General features: G+C 36.1%; 1 protein-coding gene across 14 annotated transcripts in view; it reads right to left on the bottom strand.

The window, feature by feature from the left end:
* Nucleotides 1-27,500, bottom strand: part of LOC135207246 (1-phosphatidylinositol 4,5-bisphosphate phosphodiesterase-like) — a 712,917-nt gene that overhangs the window by 212,679 nt on the left and 472,738 nt on the right. For all 14 annotated transcript variants that reach the window (XR_010312938.1, XM_064238892.1, XM_064238890.1 and 11 more), the window contains one exon: nucleotides 19,334-19,604. Coding sequence is in view for 13 of the 14 variants with exons in the window: in XM_064238892.1 (XP_064094962.1) it covers nucleotides 19,334-19,417 (84 nt within the window). In the remaining variant the exon portion in view is untranslated. The remainder of the gene's footprint in view (nucleotides 1-19,333; nucleotides 19,605-27,500) is intronic.

Here is a 27,500-nt window from a genome sequence, read left to right on the forward strand (position 1 = left end):
ATCTATAAATAAGAAGGAAGATTACCTAGCGTAACTTACTTATGTTACTTGAGGCCTGTTTGGTATGAGGTAGATCTAATGTTGCTAAAATCCCTCTTAGCTCCTCTCTTTTTTCAGCAAACCTTCCAAGTTCATCCCAACTTTGGAAAACGTTTCTTCAGTTTAGCCTATCTTGCACTGATTTCGGATTTTTCCGCATATCTATTTCATTTCTATAATTTATTTTTAGTAAATGGGTAGTAAAGAAAATATTTTTAGGCAGGTAATGTAAAACTAGAATTGCATAAATCTTAAAAGGTTAGGGGAGTTATTTACTGTAAATGCATAATTCAATGTTAATAATACAGTAGTTGCAATACTGGAAACACTTTTTGATGATAAGATTCTAGTTATCACGTTCCGGATTAGTTACTCATCCCGCGTCCCTTCCCCAGGGGATCTGTACAAGAGAGAGAGAGAGAGAGAGAGAGAGAGAGAGAGAGAGAGAGAGAGAGATAGAGAGGTCGCGAAGTGGTTACATTATTAAACATTTTCTACAAAAATGCCAAATTGTAAAGAGAGAAAGGCAGCTGGGACAATTTTGAAAAATCTTTTTTTTGGGGAAAACAGAATGAAGAGGATGGGCGGTCCTCTATGCTATTCACTTTCAGAACGTAAAATTATTTGCCTTCCACTGTGGTTCATTTTAACGCATACTGCGTATGACCCCAACCTCAGATCTCTAATTTGTTGGTAGAATAAATGAAGACAACTTGAAATAGACTGTTTCTATGATCATACGCTGAATTTTGTCGTATATATATAAACTGATTATACTATCTTATTAAGACCATAAAAATCATCGTATGTTAAATTTTCTGGTACACATTAAAAAATATTTTAAAAAGTACTCTCAAAGACCTCATAAGCAGCCTCGTAGAGAATTTCTTTTAACCTCACAGCGCTTTTTATGTTAATAGGTTACGCAAGAGACGTCCATTGACGCCAACTGCGGATTTGTCTCAAAATCCTCTCTCCTTCAGGTGATGGGTCGGCCTCCTCCCACTCTCTTTTTCATCTCCTTCGTTCTTCTGCCTTCTCTTTAGGCAGAGTTAATACGACCAATTTACTTGCAATGATGTCGACCTAGACTATGTTCCTGACTGCCCTGCCATTCGAAACCGATACACCATCTCATTCAGCCTTGAGCTGTTCCTTTGTTTCCGTCAGTTTAACGTTGTGAATGCTAGGCTTCGTAAAATCAACCTCCATAATAATAATAACAATAATAATAAAAAAAACCACTTGTGTGTTGTGAGGTCGTTGTATTTCTCTTCGTCTTTGAAGAATATGTATTGGACATATGCACAGTAAACCGGCTCATGTGGCATCTTTTGCCTGTTGCTGTCATTTCCCAAAATTAGCCTGTAATGGTGACAAAAATGAAGAAGCTCATGTTTCTTACCTTTCCCACAGAGACTGGGATTTGCTCGCAAGAGAATATCCTATCCAACCGACGTAAATCTTATTCATCCACACTACAGAAGCATGATCAACAAGTCCTTTTATATCTTTATAATGTAACATATTCTGCAACGCAATTATTCATTTAAAACATAAAGAATAGCTGTTATGTTTAGCACATGATACCCTTATGTCATCCAAGCTTGTCTCTGTTAGTCAAATTTAAGGAAAGTTGTAAATGTCTCATAAATAATTAACAGGTAGTAATACGCATATTTTTTGGTTTAGTTGACTGAACATTAGTAGTAGTAGTAGTAGATAGACTTAGCCAGCCTTTTGCTGGTAGGGGCTCTTGCTCTTAAAGCAACCCGTAAGGGTAAAAATTAACAATACGATCAGTGAAATTATGGCCAAGAAAGGAAAAGTTAGACAAGCAGGGTTACAAACCCTTTCAAACCCTAAGTAGAGAAAGAGTGATAACAGTAATTCCTGGTAAGTAGTAGATGGCCAGTCATATATATAGAAGGAGAGATTGGACAGCCTATGATAGCCAAACCAGTTTGTGATGTGCACTGCCTGGCACCATTGCTATGTGTTGATTGTTATGTAAACAATGACGCAACTCATACAATCTAATGTGAAACCGTATACTCTTTAAAACGTGTTTTCTCGGCTGTCCTTCAAGACTGTCAAGTGACTCGTGCACCATTTACTAACTACAATATATACTGTCTGGAGACATAAAAATTTTAATTTTGCCTGTCTATTCTTTCTACAGTAAAGCCATAAAGTTTTGCAGATATGGTGATTTTACAGCATTATGATCATGCTGCATTGACAGCCAATTTTCTCAGCATTCTTCAAAGATTGGTAAATTATCTTTGCAGCATTTGCCGAAGACAATGTGTACTATATGTAGAAATAAAAATATTTATTCTGTTTGTTATAGTTTTTATACACTTGAGCAATAAATGTGACCAATTTGCCTGACCGATTTGCCGACGTTATGTGCCTTTCTTTCCACCATGAATTAACAGTTTTACCCTCTAGAGGCAGGACTAATTTGACAACAGTATGCTAAAAACATTGTCATCTCCAACGCTTTCATCCCATGTAAGCTTCATTCATAGGCATAATAATATTATTAGTAAGCATAATAATATTACTAATAGTTTATGTTTAATTGCCTGATACCCAACGGCCAATATTCAATAGTCCTGCTGCATATAAGTGATCCATTGCTTGGTTATTTATCCCTTCTGGAGTTTTTAACCCAAGTTAGGTAGCAGGCTTGCTCTTTGTTCTTGTCAGAAAATCTTAAACACAAAACTGACAAAAAAATAATTCCTGAATCTCACATGTCACTTATTATTAACAATGGGCTTCCTACACTGACCTGCAGATACTTTAAAGGCATATCTTACCAGGCTACTCACAGATCTTATAAGAGAAACTACTTATTTAATTACAGTATAAATATAATTACAATCTGCATTCATTCATATTCATACAGTTGTGATTTAAGGAGAGTACGCTCTTCATACTGTGCAAAACCAGATAAAAGCAATTGAACCAAGACATAAAAGCTATTTGTACAGCTTCAAATGCAATTATTACCAGGGGGTATATATATAAAGCTATGTAACATGTCACAGTCATAATGGCCTGTAATTCAACATACTTATTTACATTGTACAGTCTAAGTTAGGCTAGCCTATAAGAATATCTTAGAATTTCATAGCTAGCCAAGACTTGTGCTGTTTTTCATAGTCTAGGGAGACGGACAAAGAAAAATCAGCATTCCTGAAGGTTACGCCAAGTTAGGCTACCTTTGCTAAGCTAAGGTTAGGATATGGTAGTCTACCCTTGGTCATTTGATGGTCAACCCCGGTAGACTAGCTAGTTGGTAAAGTTTATTTTTAAAGCTATGATGTAATATGAATTTGCAGTATCCTTTAGGGTAAAAATGATAATGCTAAAGTTGAAGAAAACTACCTAGAAGGCCAGGGGTACACGAGCCACTGTGACACCCCAGAGTGGTGTGGTGTGGCTTCCCATAGGTTTCCATTGTTTTTAAGCTATGTTGAGCACATGAGCGTCTATGGCAAGTGACTGTGGTGAGCTGTTGCTGATCTCTGCCACAGCTTATAAACCTTGGAAATCTATGGGAAGCCACATCCCCGCCACACACCGACGCCACTCTGGGTTGCTACAAAGTGGATATAAAATAAATTGTATTTAAGTAAGGGCTGACGGTTTGACCCTTTTCGGTAGCCATAATTTTGACAGGTGTAAACTGTCAGCTGAGGAGGTTGACTGCCATTACATGGTATCATATGAACTGCTTACATAGCTGTTTAAATAAATGTCATTGATAGTGCACACATGCATATTTTTCATTAATATTGCAGTGTGTGTATTGAAAGAGTAACAGTATTATGGCTGTGAATGCTCTTTAGGTCAGGAAAATGCAGTTTAAGTGATGGTGAGGCTGTCAGACTAGCCCTGTCATTCATTCAAAATTTGTCTGTCCTCTCAACCAATCATAACATCAATAATATGTCCTATATCAACTTGAATCTACTGTCCACAGTGTTCCACAGGTATTGATCTATGACATGCTCTGCTGCCTACCGAGCTAATAGTTATGCACCACGTCCGTTTGGAGTGCTGCACACCTTGCCCTAAATGTAAAGAAACATGGCGTCCTGTTATAAGCCAACTGGAAGCCTGGAAGTGTTGCAGCCTGTATATAAAGGCTCTGATTCTGTCAGCCGTGCCCCTTTTTAGTTTTCTGTAAACGAAAACTATTGAGATGTCTTTGATTTTTCATCCGCTCTTTTTCTGTCTGCCCTCAGATCTGAAAAAATACTGAGGCTAGAAGGCTGCAAATTAGTATATTGGTCATCCACCCTCCAATCATCAAACATACCAAATTGCTGCGCAGCCCTGTAGCCTCAGAAGTTTTTTTTTTTTTTATTCAAGGTTAAAGTTAGCCATAATTATGCGTATGGCAACGCTATAGGACAGACCACCACCGGGCCGTGGCTGAAAGTTTCATGGGCCTCGTTATAATATATACATTATACCGAGACCACCGAAAGATAGATCTACTTTCGGTGGCCCTGACTGTATACTGTACAGAAAAATCGATTGCAGCAAAAAAACTCCAGCGTATTTCTTACTTGTTACTTGTAAGGTATAGTTTGACGTTTCTCTGAATTTCTCTGTCTGTCGTAATCTGTAACTAAAATGAGGCATGGTTTGCAGAATGACCACATCACATGACAAATGACTCATTTCTCTCTCTTCCTTTCTTCTGCTGAAAGGTGCAATAAAAGATTTGGCTGAATACAACAACACTTTGGAAAAGAAGTACTCACATAAAACACGGCAGCAACAAGATATATATAGCATGACAGGCCGTGACTTGTAGAAACCTCGTGTGCGTATGCGTTTAATGGCAGTATTGATTCGCTAATAACTTTCCATTTGGAGGAGCTGAATGAAAATGGCTCTGAAGGCAGGGAAGTTACATAACTGCTTTACCTTTAATACAACTGGAACGGCGAACAAGAAGGGATTGGTTGATATATTGCCCCCTTAACAAGCATAATCCTTTCCCTTAACGCGATCTGCACAAGGACATTCCGTCTGTCCTTCCATCCATTATTTATCTGACTGTCCCAGTAGTGCTGCGTTTGTGCAAATTTAACTCTTGTTTTAAGCATTATGCGATTAAATTTGACGACAGATTTAAACTTTTAGATGGCTCAGGGAAAACGAAAGAAGAAAATTAATTCAACTGGGTCAAATGGAAGAAATAAACTTACAAAATTCTTTGATATATTATAGCTGTATTAGCAAAACAGGCTCTGCTAGGTTAGGCAAGGGACTCATACCAAAAAATCCTGCTCAGAATAACTCATATGACTTACTAGAGATCCTTGAGCAATTAAATAAGAGACAATTAACAATTAAACACGGATACAATACAAATACACGCCAGGCGGTCCAAGGGAAGTAACTTTCAATAACTACAAAAACATCAGTAGACAACAATAACGGTGTTTATTCCAAGTGATGAAAAACATAGAGAAAATAATATATATGTCATGCTTGTTACAACGCTGAAGAAATAAAAAATTTCTTAATTAAAAATACTTCCACCGCGGCTTGCTGTAGTCTTCCTTACTGGTTCCAGCAAAGGAGAAAATATGACAAGCTAAGGCTCGACCTGTTTTCTACGCCTTTGGGGATCTTCAAATTAACGCTAATGAGGGAGCAGAGGGTGAGGAATGGGAGGAGCAATGCGAATGGAGGAGGATGAGAGGGAGGGACACAAGGGTGGGAGATGCAGAGGGTAAATGTAACGAAAGGAAGAAAGTAGGCATACAGACAGAGGGTCATTAACATCCGCGGTAGAGGAAAATTAAGGTCAATTACCTAAGCAGAGTGGGTTGCAGTTCGTTCTTGAAATACAAATGCGTAGAAATATGAGACTCAGAGACAGTCTTGAATTCATTCGCAGTTCTTAATCCATTCTTAGCTCTGGAAAGATTCCTATTTGAAAGCGATTCAAAATAACATGTTCATTCATCAGACTTCTGAAAGCTCGATAACACCACCTGGTCCTCCTATAGCCCCCCCCCACTCGAAGAGTAGCTGCATCCAAGAGTTTTCCCTTCAGAGAATAGATTCTGTTTAATCAACTGCACGATTTTACTACTTTATATTTCTGCATTTGATCTTACAGCTATCAAAGTGCTTAATAATAATAATAGTACCAAAATTCGAAAAAGAAAAGTTCTAATAATCATAAAATTTCTATTAAGTATATTGATTTATAGATTCCCATTTACTCAGAAACTCATACGCTACAGCATTTTCGTGAAAGGCAGTCGGATCATTTACATACATTCTGCGGACTTGACCGCCTTCAAACGACACATAATAAGAGTTATAATGTATTCGTAATGTTAAGCATGAAAAAAAAATAAAAAAAAAGGGAACAGCAACATTCAATTTGAAAATATTCCCAAGGCAGGGGATCGCATCTTCTAACAATGCTGATGAGGCTAACTGCCACACACACACACACACACACACACAAGATTCTTTACATTTAATTATTCTTTTTTTTTATTCGATGGATTATTTCCCCACTTCTTGGCAATATCTTTAGGACTGGATTACAAAAATGACACAATGTTTTTATTACTGGTTCTGGATTACTAAATATTAAACGTGGCGTCATTGAGGGGCTGAATTTCTATTGGTCAGCATGTCTTATTCTCTCGCTTGTGGTCTGGGTGGCAGCATGAGCATTCTGGGCGTGTAAGACGCGTCCTATGCCACGGCTTGTAGCCAAGGGTATGGGCAAAGGCACAATTCCCGTCCCTGTCTGATACCCTTGATTTGCTTCATTGTTAATAGTGGTTTCTATGTGTGTTCTGTACCTCATGTCTCCCTTCGGATTCTCACGGATGTCCTGCGGTTTCCTGGAAGAAGGGAGGATGAAATCTGTTTCTCTGTATATTTGAAGCAGGCCTTTGTTTGTTTATACTCACAACTTCTGCTATTTGCAGTCTATGGAACCAGGCTTCTTTATGCACGACCTCAGTTGTTTCTATTATTTATGCTAGTGTCAGTGTATGGTTGGTGTTATCTACATTGTGTTGAAATATTGCCCCATGGTTGCGGTGAGCTTGCAATTGCCTGAGTAGAGAAGTAGTGGTGCGACCTATGTAGTAACTACTGAGGGCTTGGCATGTCCGTTCGGTACATTTAAATTTTATATACTACATTGGTCGACTCCCACATTTCTCTTCGGGGGCCATGCTATCTCGCGTTACAAGGTGCTGACTAGGTTCGGGCAGCAGTAGACAGGTAAGGAAATATAATCTTGTCAGTATTCGTAGGTGTCGTACTGCTGGCAATTATATTTTTCGTGTTCTTGACCTCATCTTTGAACTAGCTCTGATAATACAATGTGTTTCTCAGTGAGGTAGTCATCGTCCATGATGTGCTGACATGAACGTCGAAATGCAAAATTACATCCCTTAACCAGGGACATTACCAAATGCCTGAAGAGAAACTGAATGCAATAATTAAGAAGATAAATTCTGATATTAAAGCTACGAAAATGCCTACAATCATTGGCGACTACAGACCAGGACATTGTTATAACAGTGTCAAGACACTTAAGGCTAGCAACCATTCGTACCCTATAATTACCCAAGTTAACTCTTCAACTTTATGAAATAACCAAAAGACTGAATAAGATCGTCTCTCCATGCATCCCTAGGAGGTACTCGGTGGTTTCCTGGTAGAGTTCATCGATATTTTGAATACTACGTCTCTTAGTTTTACCACTGCATCGCTTGATGTTGAATATCGATTCACAAATGTACCAGTGGACAAAATGATAGATACTATTTTTAATTCCCATCCGAAACCGTAGGTAGATGCCAATATATAGATGATATCTTTATTACCATTGATACTAACGAAGAAGCCATCCAACTACAGTATGCCTTGAAGAGGAAATCCAGCCTAAACTTTGCTACTGAATGTGGTGTTGAAGGCCGACTTCTCTTCTTAGATGTAAATGTGGAGAAGAAAGGAGACTTATACAAAAAAAAGCGAATGATGTGGGACAGTACCTTAACATCCGTGAGAAGTGCCCTGACATTTCCAAATGCTGTAATATATGCGTAGGGTATTTCCTTGTGTGTCTACTGCAACTCAAACCTTGCCAGCACCCTTGTAATGCAAAATAGCATGGGGCCCCGTAGAGACATATGTAGGTGACCAACGTAGTATACAAATCTAAATGTACTAAAGGTACATGTCAAGCCCTCTACAGGTACTACATAGGTCGCACCATTGCTACTCTTTTCAGGCGATTGTATGACGATAAACCGACACAAAGGAGCACATGCTTCATCCTCCCTTCTTCACGGAAACCGCAGGACATCCATGAAAATCCTAAGGGAGACACGATCGGCAGAACACCCTTGGGCACGACCACCAACAACGAAGTAAATCAAGACTATTGGACAGACAGTTATCACGCCCTTGCCCGCACCCTTTGCTGCAAGCCGAAGTATAGGACACATCTTATGGAGCCATGCTGCCACCCAGACCACCAGCAAGAGAATGAAACCCGCTGACCAATAGAAATTGAGCACCTCATTGACGTCACGTTTAAAATAAAAAAAACGGATGCAGTAATAAAAATCTTGTATGTCAAATTGTAATCCAGTCCAGAAGACACCACCAAGAAGTTAGGAAATGGTACATTGACTAGAAAAAGAAAAACTAATGGAATCTTGAATAATTCCTTATTCCTGAGAAACTTGCCTAAAGACAAACAGAAGTAGAGCAGCTCAATTCAAAGTCTGAATAAAAAATAGCATCTGGAAACAATGCCGTGAACTTCAATAGCAATTGCATGAGAGAGAACATATGCCCAAAGGGAATTGATATGTGTGTACACACACATACATAAACACACATGTATATATATTTATATATAATGTCCATAAATACAAAAAAAATATTACGGTATGTGTGACAAAAATTCTTGTATATATACATAATATATTATATATATATGATATATATATATATATATATATATATATATATATATATATCATAGGTCCGACTTTCAATCAAAAAGATCAATGGCAAACTATGTATCCGGTAAATACCTAGGTCATCTGTTTGAAGTGGATCAGCCCTTCCAAGGCCTATTAACGCTACATCACCCGTTGAATGACCTAAACCAGCAAACAGGCCCAAAGTAACTGCTCTTATTATTACGTTTTTGGTTTACCTGTAATCTCTGCTCCTGATAACTCCAAATATATTTTAGGTGGGTATGAGCTTTGCAACAAAACAAAAAGGCCAACGGTGGTTTCTGTCTTAAAATGTCGTCAAAACCATATCGCTGTTGCTCTCCTAACAGCTCTTCAATATGTTCAAAGGCCTAGGAGACTTTTATAACAAGGAAATGTTACGCTCGCCCCCTCCCCATACACCTCACAAAACTGTACATATGTTGTAAGTATTATTCTTGATACTCTATTTTGATAGTCGAGTGCAAATGTGTGCATAAAACGGTGTCTCAATAAAGGTTAAACCTTAATATGATTTTAGAATCTTGTTTCCCTTCCTACATGCCTCCTTAAACCTTCAATCAGTCTTTTACACCTTTAGATAATTTTTAAGAGGGTATTAATCGACTTTGTGTTTTGCCTAGAAGTCTACTTTCCTAAAGCCCATAACATTTCTATTTCGTTTTATATATGGGTATCGATCATTTCACGGTAGAGTTTTTGCAGGATAAGTTGTGGACAAATTTTAATTTTTCTTTCCTATACCATACAACTTTTAATGTTATACTTACATACATACATACATATATACATACACACACACATTATATATATATATGTATGTGTGTGTGTGTGTGTATGATGAATACGGACGTGGAAAAAAATATGTCTAAACAAGTAAGGACGTTTTAAATTATCTGACAATGAATCAATAAGCTTAAGCGGTCATGAAATTCATTCTTGAAACTCATTCCGTCATATATTGCAAGGTTGCAAGGGGATTAGAGAATCAAAGGGCTGGATGTAGAAACCCTCAGTGCAGCAGTAGATATGAAGATACTAATCGGGAAAAAAGCACTCTTTCGAAGCATAAAGACTCGAATTGCGCCATAGGTTTCACGTGCGATGTCCTTCATTCGCTCGCCAAGAAATTTACAAAAGACACGACAATCTTTGATAAGTGGTGGCTATATTAAACTCTTGCATTGAATTGCCAACAATAGGGCCACTGTAGGGTGAAGTAAAAGGACCCTAGAAACGCAGTCGATTTCGAGATTCAAGAGGAGATGGAACGGATGGGGAGATGCTGCTTTTGCACCAAAACCCTGGATGAGAAACTGGAAGAAGATGAAATGGCAAAGACCGTCCGATTAAGGGAGCACATTTTTGTCTATCTACATCCCAAAGAGTGGAGTGTTCATATAAATCATTCATACAAACGCCCATGAATATGTACATACTAATGCGTTCGCAAACAAAATATGAATATTAGTTCATACAATGAAGGAAGATCTTTTAGACATTGTATTGTAGGTATCAGCTTGAATAAAAGGATTCATAAACATCTTTCTTTGAAGATTGACAAAAGCGTGTATCCTTCATCAATCCAACTTTGCACTTTGGTGTCATTTACATAAAACTCCATAAAAATGACATTTTCATAACTTGGTCTTACCCAAAGATTTTCAATTTATTGTGAGATTTCAGTTAACTGCTATTTTCCAGAACGTTTTAATTGCATATTTACATATATATTTACGTGATTATGTCACCAACACATAAGTTATTACACCCATCCCCTTGTATTTGCTTCCGAAGTTGAACATTTTTTTGATAAATACACATACTATATCAAATCGAGTCCTCGAACTCTACGGAGATTTATTACCAGATTTTATTACCTTTGATAAAAGGGTATTTGCATGGGATGATAAAAATGGCTTTCTTTCCCGTTTGAAGGTAAGAGTAAGTTACGAAAAATCGTTTGGCGCAGAGATACTTTATATCTATATATTTTACGAGATAGCACATTTAAATTGTAATTTTCCCTTGTTTGTGTATTACTATATTATATATATATATTAGGGCTTGTGCCTTGTATGATAAGGCGCCCTATGAGGTAATGTTAGACTAGCGATAATCATACGCAACTTAGTATCATCGTTAGTGAATAACTTCAAGAAACAAAACCGACGTGTCCTTTTCCTACGGCAACGGAAGCTTCGTCTCTCATTAGAATCATTCAAGAAAACATCGTTAGTGAGCGTTTCCGGCACTGCAAGAAACAAACCGAACGCGTCTGCAGCATCGGATTTTCAAGGGCTCGAATCATTGAAACAACGCGCACGGGGGAAACTGAAGCCAAACCAGGTCGTCCGCTAAATAGAGAAGGAGGACCAAGGCCGTGTGTCGTTATCGGAACACCGTGACTTCCCACAAAAGCAAGCTAAGTACAATTTTTTATTCATTTGGAGTAACTTTGAGTGTTTCCTTTACAGGTCGAATTTCGTTATTCCTGTGGCTGAAGTTACGAGACATTCTTAATCTTACTTTTTTACAGAAATTATCTACATCATTGAGATTTCGCTACTGCGAGTTTTTTTATCTTTGAGTGTCTGTTTCCAGAAGTTCTACTGAAATATCATAATCATATACTATGTTAATTTTATCATTTTGGGTGATTATTAATCCTTACGTAACAAATCATATTATAAACAGTGAATATGCGTTACGCAGTGGGACGTCTGTATTTATACAGATGCATGGATAGGGTCGTTAAGCACCGTAGTGATTAGAAAACACACAAAAAAAACAAGTGGAACACCCGTACAAATCTATATAAATTAGAGGTAACACTATTTCGGGTCATGACAATAAATGCTCCTTTGCAAAGTCCCGATCGCAGTTTTAGCCTTGAGTTTTTTTGAGTTATATAAAATATCGAACCTCAATGACTCAACTTAACTTTAAAAATACGGCTGGATTGCAAGGAATAAAACATGTCTGTAAAAAACTTTCCATCAGGCTAAATGCGCTGACCAGGATCCCTCACTATTTCAAATTTTAGCAAAGAATGAAGTACAAACAGTAATATTGAATACAGTAGAGATAACTTTGTCTTATTAGTAATCGCTCAGTTCCTAATAGTTTCGTCATTCATTGCTTTATACGTAACCAGCAACATAATGCTAAAAACCACACAATACGTTGCCGATGGTAATAAAGAGAAGGATCCTAATTATTACAAAAAGAAATAGAAACAGTAGCCCGTTCAGAATCAAACAAGCAAACTCGGTGACTGTGTCACCTAGTCAAGCGGTCAAGGTTAGTCAAAAAACTGCCGAAGTGTTCAAAACATAGCAAACCACACAATAAGCGACTCTAGCAAGAGTGGGGAAAAGCGATGTTGGTTCATACCAATATCTTTTTGAATTAAAAAGGATTTTCCTATGAAACACAACGACCGTATAAAGTAATCAGAGCAGGTTTTCGTTTTTATTTTAATACATTAAGTTATAATAATACTGGTGGATTAAGCCCGACTGTACGCGCCGTAAAAACGGTTAAAAAAATTAGAATATCTTGTTTATTCCTTTACTACACGTAATATCCTGTATTTACGGACTCACCGTCTGTTGTTCGAACTTCTCTAATGAGAAGTCCGGATAAGCGGAGCGCTTACAGATACCTCTATAGTTATAAAAAACATTGATCTGTATGTAGTGTAATTGTAAGATCCATCTAGGGGTATACAAAATATTATCTTACATCCTGCAAAAATAAGGCGTGTTTATCAAAGGAAAATCTATAAAACCTTCAAACATAGTAAAATCCGTTTGAACAAAAATGAGACAGTTAATCAAATAATAACTTATATAAAGGAACTATACATTTGTCTCATAAATCGTAACATGTTCAAATGACCCAACAGAATTCTCCCACAACCGCAGTCGTACTTTGCACGCAAAATCTCGAGAAGCATGCACCCTCGAATGTCTTAGTGCGTGTAAAAAGACTTTGCTGGAAAATGAAATTTTAATCCTTCCCGACACTGAAATATAAGATTTCCGCGAACAAAGCTCTAAAAGTATACATATCGTGGATACGGAAGTTATAAATATCGCATTTTTTATTGTTGCTAATTTTTAATCACGCCAACCAGTCGTGGATGAATCTCTCTGAAAATCTATCTAAAGTAATATCCGTAAAGTCATTCAAGCAGAGTGGATTCAGCAGAAATTTTTTTTATCTTCTACTGAATACCAGGAAGTTTCTCCACTAGCGAGTGACTCTGGGAGAAAAACGGATGTAATTTAACACAAAACACGGTCTAAGGACAACATAAAGCTATTTACGTACCTTCGTATAGATTCTCAATGAAATTTTTAAAATAGAGATAATGACGAAGTTGAAAAATGTTAGTAATAGGAGCCATTAGGAAATCAAATAAGCCCATATAATTTTTCCCTCAAACGTCATGCCATAAAAGATCGGACTTGGCGTATCTGCGCAGATTACTGTCGCTTAAACAAGGAAACGACTTCCGATAGTTTCCAGTGCGATGTACCGACGACATCTTATCTCTGTTAGGTTAGAATAAATTTTTTTTTCACCAACTTGGACTTACTTAAATGCTTTTACCAGATACCATTACCTAAGTGATTGTACCTCATACACCGTTTTCAGCACACCCAGGGGACATTATCAATTTTTACGTATGCCTCCGGCTTACGTTGCGCCCCAAATTACAATATAGTGTTTGGAGACTTTTAGGGGATAACCTACATGCCTATATGGATGATCTTGTAATCTTTTCTAATACCTTAGAAATACATTCACATAAAGTAGAGCTAGTGCTACAGAGACAAAGACAATAATCTCAGAGTAAAATATCTAAATGTGGAGTTTTTTTTTCAAAACCGAACATGTTTATCTAGGTTTTGATGTGTCTGGTCAAGGTCTTAAAAGTAGTCCATGGTAAGGTGTCGGCTATTCATAACTTTCCGGTACTTATTAACGTAAAAAGGGGATACAGCACTTTTGCGCTGTAGTGGGTATTACAATCGTATGTAAATATGTAACTCTTCAATGATGACAGCTCCTTTAACAGATCTTACGAAGAAGAGCGTAGATTTATTATGGTCTGAAAAGCATCAACAGGCGTTCGATATCTTAAAATCGGAAAATGCAGCTTACCTAACTTAAAATCCCTGATTTAAATAAGGAATTTTTTTTTATTGCAACAGACGCCTCAGACCAAGGGGTAAGAGGTATTACTTCAGTAATATGATAAACAGTTCTTCCTATAGCTTTTTATTCACGTAAACTAAAGCCCTCTGAAAGTAAATATGCAGTAATAGGCAAGGAAGGGCTAGGTATCTTTCACTCACTAGTACATCTTAAGTTCATAATCTATGGCTATCCTGATAAAGTCCTTACTGAACATGAGTCCTTTACCGAGTTTTCAAAGGCTTTAATCACAGTCCAAAAGAACTCGGTGACAAATGATCATTCAGGTCTTTGGAGCCAAGATAAGATATCTACCTGGAAAGCAAATATCATAGCTGACGCATTATCCCGCAATCCCGCACCATACCGCAAAGAACCATTAATTAGACTAAAAAATATAGCAACATCCGTACCTATTGTTAAAACCGTATCTAAACAAGAAAATCCCTTAACCCAAGAGATCGCGAGCATTGAATATCTGGGTCGGAGCGCAGAACTGTTACAAACTGAACAAAGCAAGAGTCAACAGACATAACCAAAAACAATAAACATTTCGGACGGAAACAGAGTCAGCAGCAATAAACACCAAACAATAAACACTTCGAAACGGAAACAGGGTCAGTGGCTAAGCAAAAACAATAAACACTTTTGAGCAGAAACCCTAAAGCAAAAGTACATTTAAAGTATGTGTATCAGAATAATGTAATCAAATGTAATATTATATGTAGGTCTGTGACGAGGAAAACCCGAAGAACACAGCAGATGACTAACGACCAGGTAGTAATACCAATCGTCATAAACTGGTTGCATTCCGTCATCCAGGGTTCCATAGTATGTCACAGAAAGCCAAATCACTATTTTACTGGCCTACAATGCTTACAGATATAAAAAGCACATAACTAATTGTACATGTGTCATGAAAACAAGGGATACACTAAGACACCTGTCAGTTTAGGAGCCTATCCTGTGCCAAATCAATCCTGAAAGAATATACGTAGAATTATTAACAGAATTACGAGTCTGACAGGGGGAATAAACACTTCTTAGTGTTAATAGTTCCTTGACACGTTATATAGAATTAATAGCACTAAAAAACAAACACCGCAATTGAGTGGCGTTACGAATATTTATGAGTGCTAAATCAATAAATATGGAATTCAACACTAATAATCTGTGACTCGGGTGGTGTAAATCAATAATATCTCCTTAAACACGTTGTGTGAATTCCTTTCCATTAAGAAAACCAATAATATATTTTATCACCCAGAGTCAATCGGTTTGGTAGAATAACGGATAATTAAATAGAAGTGTCAATGTCTTACGAGTTACAACTCGTGATATTGGATCCGACCGGATTATAGCGGTTCTCGCGGTTTTAAATACCTTTATCATTTATATCTTGTATCTATAGAATTGATGCCGCAAGTAGCCTTATACGGTACGCCGCTAGAACACTTTTCCACATATTCAAGCCAACCATTAATTTATCAAATATATATAAAAAAATAAAAAAAATATAAATAAATAAATATATAAAAAAAGAAAATAAATATTGGATACAAGTGGAGTCAATATAACTACACTCCGTAAGAAGTCGGAAGGGTTACAAATATAATGAAAAAAGGAATCACGATAAAATAAATAAGCAAAACGTACCCAAGGTTAATTAAATATCTAAATATATATGCGTAAAGATTTGAACTCAAACTTAACGCTTTAGTAATGACAAATAAGCTAAAAGTTCAAACACATATCCAAATCTACTGACATCTGTCTGTCCCGGTGATTTATATTCGTAGTCAAAAAAAAAAAATAATAAATATAAATAAATAAATAAATAAATAAAATAAAAGATAAATAAATAAATAAATAATAAATAAAAGAGATTTTAAAGTCCAGGAAGTCTAGAAGTGAAAATGTTTTATCTATGAAATAATCCTATATGAATCTTATACAGGGTAATAATATATATAGAATTTGTATGGAAACCTTTTTCATATAGTTTTGAATAAGGAATATTTATTTAACATAATGCCAACATGAAACTAATATATTGTTCAATTTTGGGTACTGTTGTTTTTTTTTTTTTTTTTTTTTTCAGACATTCTTCTCATGCGGGTGGAGAATTAAAACACTAAAATATCATTTGAAAATACTAAAGTCGTATCTCTTACAGCAAGTAACGTAACTCTTAGCTGGCTGAGAGCAATCTCCTGCCAAGTGACGACGTCATCATTGCGTATCAGCATTTGTTCCTTTTAACCTCAATAATCTGCTTACACAGGCTTCATCTCGCGATGCAAAGCAGATTGACTGGAGAAAGGAATGCTTAGCCCGAACTTCTCATGGCAAGGTAAACGTTAGGTACAAGTGTCTATCGGTATGCGCAATGCAACTTGCAATCATTTTAAAATTAATAAACAAAATAAGCAAAATAGAATTTCTATAACAACAAAATGAATTAATTTTTTTTTCTGAACCTCATAGACATTTAGAAGTATCACGATATGGATATGGATTATTTACTTGCAACATTAGCTTATTACAATTCAAGTAAAACATTCAGGGAAAAATGTCACATTTTCTTGAAAAACCCAAAGTTTATATAGAAATTAGTTACATAGTGGGTTTTTCGTTGCATCTCCTACCTATTAATAATGTTTTAAAAGTTAACCTCAGAGGATGCGCACGAGAAAATTGAATATGAAACTTTTGTAGGGCACATAGAATCATGATTAATATTCTCTTTGACTCTTATGTTGCCTGGCATCTTACAATTAGCTCCGTTTTCCACTTCTTTTTGTCTAGTAACTTACTACCAGTAATATCGAAGTTTTCTTTGAGATTCGTAATGATATCTATTTATTTTTTATAATTCTGGATATTTTACAAGTCATCATAGACCTGGATAGGTTCACTCATTGTTCAATGCCATAAAAAAGGATAAAACAAAAAAGTTTGTACAGCGGACTCTTTTGAATTCCGAAATATCAGCGAATTCATGTGGGTTAAGCCTTGTATGATAAGGCGCCCTATGAGGTAATGTTAGACTAGCGATAACCATACGCTAAGTCGGTTGGTATTGCACTTCATCTTCAATGGAGTGTCTGGGGTTTTGTAGATCACTTACGAAGTCGGTATTATCTTTACGACGATGTGTTAAACTCATGGTTCGGTGAGGTTCTTGTAGAAAACACAAATAAGTAAAAATAGATATAATTTCTTCTGAGTTTTACATGCTGAGATCAGATATGATTGTACAAGTCTCTAATAACGATAGCTTGATCGCTTCTGCCAATGATAATGGCTAATCCTATTCCTCTACATGATAAAGCTTAGGTAAAGAGGTACAGGTCTTCTAATGACGATAGCTAACTCTGTTTCTGCCTGTTCTACCATCTCTGTTACAAGTTATGAAGGAACAGACAGTAGTTCGAACATATGAACATACAATCCAAATGACATAGTTTCATACGAACACACAATCGAATGAGACACGCTACAGATCACGTAGGCCGTTTGAATAATAGGTCGGGGTAGTTGTCTCAAGCAGGGAGCTTGGACTAATGTTTATAAACAATTGAATGACTACAGGTGACGGCATGTTATCTTAGCCTACATACTTATTGCATACGTCATCTTTAGCGTCTCTAGTCTCATCACATTCCTGCAAGCAATCTGATTGACCTCTTTTAGTTTTAGTATTTTATATATATGGACTAACATTCCATATTTTTATTATGTAAACACTTACTATATATATATATATATATATATATATATATCTATATATATATTATATAATATATATATATAAACACACACACACAAACATTAACCTAAAAATTTCATTATATCCAATTCGCTCTACCTCGAAAACAATACCGAATTAGAATTATAGCTGATTAATGGTTTGGTTGGTCACCTGGTGAATTCGATCTAACGACAACAACAACCTCCGGTTTCAGTGACGAGAACACTTAGAACTGGGTTGTCAATTATAATTCCTCCTCGGTTTCTTTCCGAGGTAGAACGAACTGGATATTAAACAAACTTTGTAGCTCAAATTTTGCGATATACGTTTATATATGTAAATATAATTATATATATATATATATATATATATATATATATATATATATGTATGTATATATATACATACATATATATATATATATATATAAATATATATATATATACATATAAAAAAAAAATTTTTAATATATTACAAAAGCCATTGATAAGATATTCACCGCCTGGGCTTCTCTCTATGGGGGTATGTTAAAGATATCGTGCATTGAATAAAGACAAGAGACATCACTGATCTCATGCGAAAGATCACTAATGCCATTGCGAATATATAATTCCTTTGAATGACCCGAGCGAATTCTGACGAGAGGTCACAAAATTCAAACTATATTGCCTATAGACCTAATTCAAACGCATACACTGGCAGCATGAACAGAGACATGGCCAGATAACTTGTAATAACGCACTATAATTTAGGCGGGACAACAAAGGAAACTGTCATGTATTGATGTTATCACAATTTATTAATGTAAAATGTAAAACTTTACAATCGTCACCAACAACTCTTTAGCTGGTTCTTGGAATCAAACTCCGGAGTGCGAAAGGAATCAGTTAACGTTGTCAAACGAAATGAGACGTTACCTTGCAGACATCAAGCGAACTATTGCACCTGTTCTTCAACCATCGCTAAAGCGATCGCACTGGAGAAAAGTGCATTTCAGCTTTGGTTGTCCATACATAAAAATTCATTATATTACGGGCGAATTCATTATAGAGGAAAATGCACTGGCTTTACTAATATTGCTATTTTCGTTTGATCACGAAACGACACGATGACTTCATATTCTAATTGAAGAATAAAACGTTACTTTACTGAGCTTTCAATTACAAATATATTTGAAATTCCACATCTCCAAAATGACAGCCCATCACTAAACCGCAATCAAGTGCTTTCTGATAGTAAGTCGAATATCATGCGATGACTTTTGATTGTATTCAACACTCACCTCAGTCCACCTATCGAAGACAGCGCCATCCTGAAGCTCCTTGGCGACTTCCTTTATCCAGACGAAATCAAAGTACTTGGTCATGTTTGCTTAGAAGTTGAAGAGGTGATAACGGCGACAGTGTGAGAGAGGCTTGAAAGTAGCGTGTCAGGTTTTGGCGCTATTTTGACTGCTTGAGGGAGAGAGCCTCAGTAGGCACTCAGACGGAAGGGGGGCATCAGACTCGCGCGCACACGCACAGACACACTCCAGCCACCCGCCGTTGCAACGCCTGCAAGAACATCAAAAGGCACAATTAAGATCATTATCTCTCAAAAACAACTTAGTGCTCTAAACATACTGAAGGATGAGGTGAAAGAAAAACCCACATATTCCTGAAAAATGAAGCACCAATTCAATATATATTCTGAGACAGAAATATATTTATATATGTTTATATACAAATATATATATATATATTTTAAAAGATATGTTATATATAACGCATATATATGTGTGCGTGTGTGTATAGTATATACACATACATACACACACACGTACATACATCAATGTACATAAACACACACACACACACCAAGTAAAACGCAAAGAAAGGTATCGTCGATAGATGTGAATGATAATTATAAAAGGTCATATGCGAATATAATTTTTCAATTTTAGCAATCTATTTCAACACTAAACCTCAGTTTTAAAGGGAATGGTACAAAATGTTATAAATACCGATGCAGATAATTATCGGTAAATTTCTTTTATTAGTGCAGACATGCCAATAAAGGATTCTCAAGCGCCGCGTAATTACAAAAAGGAAAATGAACATCTTCCACAGACAACACAGTGTAATGTAAAATTTTGACATAAAATTCAGACCAGAGAAATCTTACGGTATAAGAAACTTACGATCCATATAGAACATCAGGTATGGGGTATATTCGATGATTATTCTGTTCTTTATCTCAAGAATGCCTTCTTTCGTTAAATAAAACCTTCAAAAGAGAATATGGTTTCTGTGTTACTCTTTCTCGTCTTCTGTCTTCCGAAGTAATCTGGCAAACAAACGTCTATCCCTTTTAATCATCAGCTTGACATCCGCAGCTTCCTTGTTATGAGTGCAAATACGGTTCTTGGTTAGAAAAAGCGTCAAAACGATATAAAGTAATTTCATGAATCAAAGCCCCTATAAACGTAGATTCGTCTTTCTGCTCATCTCACGTTTAACTTTGCAGCATAATGAAAACTCAACAATATTCGAGTCATGTAGAAGAAGCGCAACTTGTTTTTATAACTTACGTACACACACTTACAAATAACTTCAATTACAAATAAAATCTCTTCGTAAAAGTTAGGTTTCGACTCTTCGTGAGTCAGAATCATTATTTATGTTTTATGTGATAAGTCAAAATTCTTCTTTAAAACTTAAGAAATTCATTTATTCAAAAATAAGAATTAAAGTATGACTGAAACCTCTCATACGCTGTTCTTTATTCTTTTACTTAATTTTTCCTCTTCTCATATTTCAATAAAGTAAAGAAGATTCGTCGCATGAACACTGGATATAAAAGATAAAAATATCGTTGCATAGAATAAAAAATTCGGTTCTTTTATAATTCTCTTAATTGAGTTGTAGGTTTTAGGCATAATGCAAAACACTGGGGCAACAAAGGCCATTCAGCGCTGAACAGTAATTGACAGTGAAAAGTTTGAAAGGTGTAACAGGAGGAAAACCTCGCAGTTGCACTATGAATCAATTGTCAGGAAAGGTTGGAAAGTAAGAAGCTAGAAAGATAATATGAAAGGATGTGCAGTAAAAGGAATGAAAGTAGTTCCAGCTAGGGGCCAAAGGGACTCTGCAAAGAACCTTAAGAGATGCCTACATTGCGCCGCATGAGTTGCATTGACGGCGCTAACCGCCTACGGGGATAATTCTCTTAATGAACAAGCAATACTGAATGCAAAGCTAACGAAGATTACTTCAAACCTATGAGAGAGAGAGAGAGAGAGAGAGAGAGAGAGAGAGAGAGAGAGAGAGAGAGATGAATGGCGTGAGTAAGACCAAAAATAATAAGCTGTGTGTGTTTTCTTCTCGTGACTCGGTGATAAAAACTCATTATCAGATAAGGAACAAGCAAGTAAAAACATACTAGAACGTTTCCAGCTCTTTAGGTATAATCGATGATTTTATCAGTTTAGCGATAAAGAAATGCAAAGTCATTATAATTGTGATAAAAATGTAGACTGTCTAGAGGGTCGTATCTTGTATTCAGTTTGGTTTTCTTGCCAATTAGCAATAAAGTTTATGTATTGATTGGCCATCTCGTCATGGTTTCTCATTTATAAGAAGGAAGAAGCGACTGCTGCACACATGTACGTATAACTTATTCACTCATTCGCACACACGCTGATACTTGCGTAAGCTATTTAAATAATTACATATACACCAAGTAGACACCAGACAACGGAATGAACATCACACTAAATGAAGCCAAGCAAAACCCTGGTTCCCTTCCGTTCCTGTCTTCAGCCCCTGACTTAACCCTTCCAAAGCATCTTATTGATGAGAACCTTAAATTCAGTTGTTCCAATTACTTCTTCCACTACCAATTTACTACGTCACTTTTTTTATTCTAAAAGTCTTATGACATTCCTCTCTTGACGATCTACAAGGAACACTCTATAGAGATATTATTTCTCCACGGACAGGACTAGCTCCGATTAAATTTTTGTTCATCTAAACTAATACAAGCCATAAGAAAATGCACGCACAATAAATGACACGCCCATATTTTATTTAAATGGGTAGGGTGCAACACTCACCCAGCATCCCTCGATCGCTTTGATACAACACTATAATAGTACCGCACAAAGAACCAGTCACTGAGCACAAGAGGATTCCAGGAACTGGCTCGTACCTAGACATGGTGTGAGTGAGGAAGAAATGCTCAGAGTGGATGACAATTGTGTTAAAAAGCTTCATAAGATTGGCTACTCGGTGGCTGAGAGAGACTTCAGAGCACCGATAACAGCAGATGTCGACCATCTTCACCAATAATATTCCTATGAAAAAGAACATCCTGCACACTAATAAAAAAAAATTTCGAAGCTCTAACGACTTGTATCTTACACCAAAATACTCTGAAAACATTGATTACTCATTCGCATTCCTAACGATGTCATTCTTTAGTAAGAAGTAAGGCATCATTTTAATTCAGCATTAGCGTTAAGTATTATAAACAGAGTATCGATTTTACTTTCTATTCCTTTGTATTTATTGACTTATTCATCACCTGTTCCTTTAACTTGCCTTTCTCTGCAGGACGATTTCTCTTTGGAGCCCATTTGAGTTTATAGACAGCTGACCCTCCTCCATGGTTTTAAGCTGACGATTTAAATAGAAAAAGTCTCTCTTTCCTACACGCACGCCCACGAGCGCCATGTGTGAATTTTCCACATAACTGTCATAAAAGTTTATAAATAAAGAGGGCGCTCATCTCTAACACCTGACTGAAATTATCCTTCGCTAATTTCTTCCCTCCTCATATGGACGGACGAAAGTGCATATATTCACTCGTATTGTTACTGAGAGGTAGATTCGCCAGTTTCAACCAAATAGGAGGTCTGGATTTATTACCTGTGAAAAAGAGCACATCGACCTGGATTTTGAAATCTACAGGTGCCCCCCAAAAATATAGAATTAACTCATAGTTCCCTCACCCTCACTTGACGAAGTATTTTTGTGTGCCAAGAATCTATTTGTCTCAATTTGAAAATAAGCACCGAAAAAACATTAATGTTTAGTTATTATTACGGACAATTTTTCAACCGCTAACAACTCTGTAGTCCGCCACCCACAGAAAATGTCTTCGAAAGGGTACGGCATCTACTGTACATTTTCACTTCCAGTGTTGAAAATAACGATATCAGTTATTTACTGAACTACATTACCAAAAAGGCCCATGAATTCTACGTAGAGCTACCAAGTAGAAAAATTACCCGATAATAAATAGGAATTGCCTGGATTTCCTCTTTATTAAAATTGTATGGACAAATATTTGGTTAGGTACTTACTTGCGTTCCTCGGAAGCTTAATATGACTTAGCTTTACAAAGACGCACTATTTGACCAGCAAGTCCCAAAGGACTTAAAAGTCAGGTTCTTGTATTTGCAAGATAAAGAAACTGTCCTCTTCAGGGAAGCATTCATAAGAACGACGTCAAAAGAAACCCACTTATCTAACTGGTTCCTAATTTATAAAGATTTCAAAATTTAAACTCTACTGAGTTCGTATGAACAAGTCTTCTTTTCGTCAATAATTATGCAATAAAAAAACTGAAGAGGAACTTTCTGATATTGATAACGCTTGCGCATAACTCGGCAGATACTGTCATCTGGGTCAAATAACGAAAAAATCAGTTGTTTGGAAAAACATCTTCGGATTAGCTCACTAAGTAAAATATAGAATTAAAGTTTCGTTGATGGGCCTAATAAGCCTATTTTCACGAACGTCCTTAAGTTAATTTCACACCAAACAAATTTCACAAGGGAGTCATTTTCAATGGCAGCGATGACAAGACAGCCAGCTATTGTTTTACATGCCAGGAACAACCTGGCTTTCTTTGTCCCTCTCTGAAGAACTTAGTCAAAATCAGCAAAGCTGGCAACTTGGCCAAAACATTCAACTAATATTAAGAAATTTTAATAATATATATATATATATATATATATATATATATATATATATATATATTATTAATGGTGGACCGCTATTCAGATAACTTACTGATTTTAGTCACTTCCTACATCGGTTAAGAGAGTAGCCTACACCAGCAATATGGTGTCCCGTCCCACTTCTTGTAGGCAGGCAACTTTGTTTGACGCTTTTTTGGATGGAAACACCCTTCCAATTCAGCGTTTTTTCCAGTCTAGCTAGTTACCCCCTCTCCTCTTCCCTTCCAAAAGTTCTGAATTAGAATTTATTTTCACTAACCTTGATTCCAACATTCTCTCCAAGTTATTTGTGTAGGTCCGTGTTAGAGTTTCCAAGGGCCTGTGTCAACGTCTTAAGCCAGTCCAGGTGTGGAAACTATAACCCTTTTGCTTTTACCTACGCAAATACCTTAGCCAAATCCCTCACTAACGTCCAACAAAAGCCAGTCCCCAAAAGACACAGGAGTATATAAAATCCGTTGTCTCGACTGTGACCAATCCTACATCGGTTTTACTGGTTAATTATGGCCAACAGAGCTCTGCTATTTTTAACCACATAAATAACCATAATAACAGAATAAACTAGGAATTGTCACATGTAATCTATAGCAGTAATTGCCGGTTCAAAATCCTGAGTAAACAGAAATATGATTAAGACGCTATCAACTGAAGTGATGTGACGGCTCACCTCTGGATCTCTTGGTATAAATACCGCTTTTCTGCAATTCTTAAGTCATTCATATACTTGCCTGTACAGGGAGACAGTTGTTCTCTGAAATACAGTATTAACCTTCTACCTTTTGTCGGTTTCTATAGGCTCCTTTCATTATATGGAATTGTGTTTTAATAGAAAATATTTCACAGTCATATATATATATATATATATATATATATATATATATACATATATAATATATATATATATATATATATATATATATATATATATATATCTAAATATATATATCTATATATATATAATACATACATATATATTTATTTATAAATATATATATATATATAAATAAATATATATATAAATACATAGTAAATACATACATACATACATAATACATAATCATACATACACACCTGCCTCTGGGAAGCATTTGGGTGTGAAGATGAGAAGACAAACAAAAAATCTATTCTGGAGACTCATTTTTTATTCCTTTTTTTTTATCCTCTGGGGATGCAAATTATCTGAAGTACCTTCCCACTCTCTTCCCTGATAATTACGATGATGGTTGGTGGGCGAGATGTTGGCGGAAAACAAACATTAAAAGGAGCCAACAAGCAAAAACTGCAAAGGAGGTAAAGTAGTGAAGGCTTCATGAAATAACCGTGTATCTGTACGGGCAATAATGTAATGGGAAACTTAGCTAACCTATTTATTTACTCGTTTTTTCTAAACGTATTTTATTTTGAACCTCTTCCCTTATTTAATTACTTATACGTGTGTGACTATATATATATATATATATATATATATAATATATATATATATATATGTGTGTGTGTGTGTGTGTGTGTGTGTGTGTGCGTGTGTGTTGTGTGTGTTTGTAGTGTATATTTATTTATACATAAACATACATAAGTATATAAATGTATACTGCAAACATACGCACACACACATTAGATATATACATTATATATATATATATATATATATATATATATATATACATATATATATATATGTGTGTGTGTGTATATATATATATATACGTATATATATCTATACACAATTTTATTTCAAGCTAACACTAGACTGCTTACATAATTTGCCATTTAAATATACTCGAGATCAGCCATCGAGTGTCTCCTACTAAGATAAAAGACTCGTATTGAGTGTCCTTGTCATCTGAAATTCCTCTGGTTATTTGTTTCATTTTTCACATGTCATCACCATACCCCTCCCAGCCATCTCCGGGAAGAGGAAGACAGAAGGAAAACCAATATAGCGTTTAAGAAAAGAAACTTCCTCATTCGTCATATTTCCGCTCGGCAGAGCCGTCTAGGAGCCATTCGTGCGAGTCGCTCTCACACAGCTAACAGCCGATAATATTGGAGTGGTGTCCGCAACACTGAATAGGCTGCTGCGCGGTGTTCCAACACTGCTAGAAAGAGAGAGAGAGAGAGAGAGAGAGAGAGAGAGAGAGAGAGAGAGAGAGAGAGAGAGAGGTCCAATTACATAATAGTTGGAGAAAGATGCAAGCAAGACACAAATGGATCCATAAAGCATCAAGCATACACATGGAGTGAGCGAGAGACTTTGAACCAAAGTTTTAGGCATCTACACAATGTTATTCAGCTCTTTAACTTTTTATTGCCATATTTTGAAGACAACAGTCATCATTTACAAAATGCTTACAGAGAGAGCTAGAGAGATATTCAAGCAAACACATACACAACAAGGAGAGAGAAAGTAGTGTTCGTAATATTGTAGACACTAGACGTACACCAGTTTGTAATATTATTGAACTTATATTTCATATTCACAAAGTTCGATAACAATCACTGCTGGCATTTCAGTTACTATCTTCAATTATCAACAGTGGACTTTGGTGTTTAACTCAAATTTTTGTAATTCTTTCTCCCATTTTAGCAAGGCACTTTTTCTTAGCGCTTACAATTACATTAGAGTACTAACGATGTCCAAGAGGTTTGGTGGGAACTCTTCATAGGTCTTACTTTCAGTGTGATCAAATGTGGCTGTATTGTTTTCCTTTAGGTTAAGACGTACCAACGAATATATTCATTTCTTTTAAGATACGTCGCATTTTCTAATAAAACAAATAAATAAATAAGACAGACATAGCCCAGTAAATTAAAAACGTGGTCAAACACAAACAATGAAAATGATTTTAATGTCAAGGTCATCTCTTTGATCGAGAAATGAAATGTTTGTCAAACAGGGTAAGCTTAGTTTTATATATATATATATATATATATATTATATATATATATATATATATATATATATATATATATTCTTAGCAATGGGGCCACCGTTCCATATAAGATTTTTGTCTAGTAAGAACCGCATTTAGTAATATTGAAAAGATACGGCATGTTTCGCAATAACAATATGATAAAAGATAAAAAGTTGATTCGATAAACATTAGTACCTCTAAAAATAAGTGGTGCTGCCTGCTGAAGAAAAACAGGAATCTGTTTCTAGACTCAAATGTCTCACCAGGCGCATTTGTCTATCGGAAAAATGAGAAAGATTTATTCTCGTTATCTTCAAAAAGGCAAAAATATGGATATCGTAGAATGTAAGTCGGACGTTCAAAAGAATTTTCAAAGGCTTCTTCTACATACATTAGCGGTATTAAAGGATAAAACGCGGTGCAGAATCATCACTGGAATATTGTATTCGCATTCATCTATCACCAACAAATTTTATCGTGGAAGTTGGTTTACTGCAGACGGCCACACCACAAGAGAGACCAAATTCAACATC

Source organism: Macrobrachium nipponense, chromosome 32, assembly GCF_015104395.2.
Source record: "Macrobrachium nipponense isolate FS-2020 chromosome 32, ASM1510439v2, whole genome shotgun sequence".
Classification (NCBI taxonomy): Eukaryota; Metazoa; Arthropoda; class Malacostraca; order Decapoda; family Palaemonidae; genus Macrobrachium; species Macrobrachium nipponense.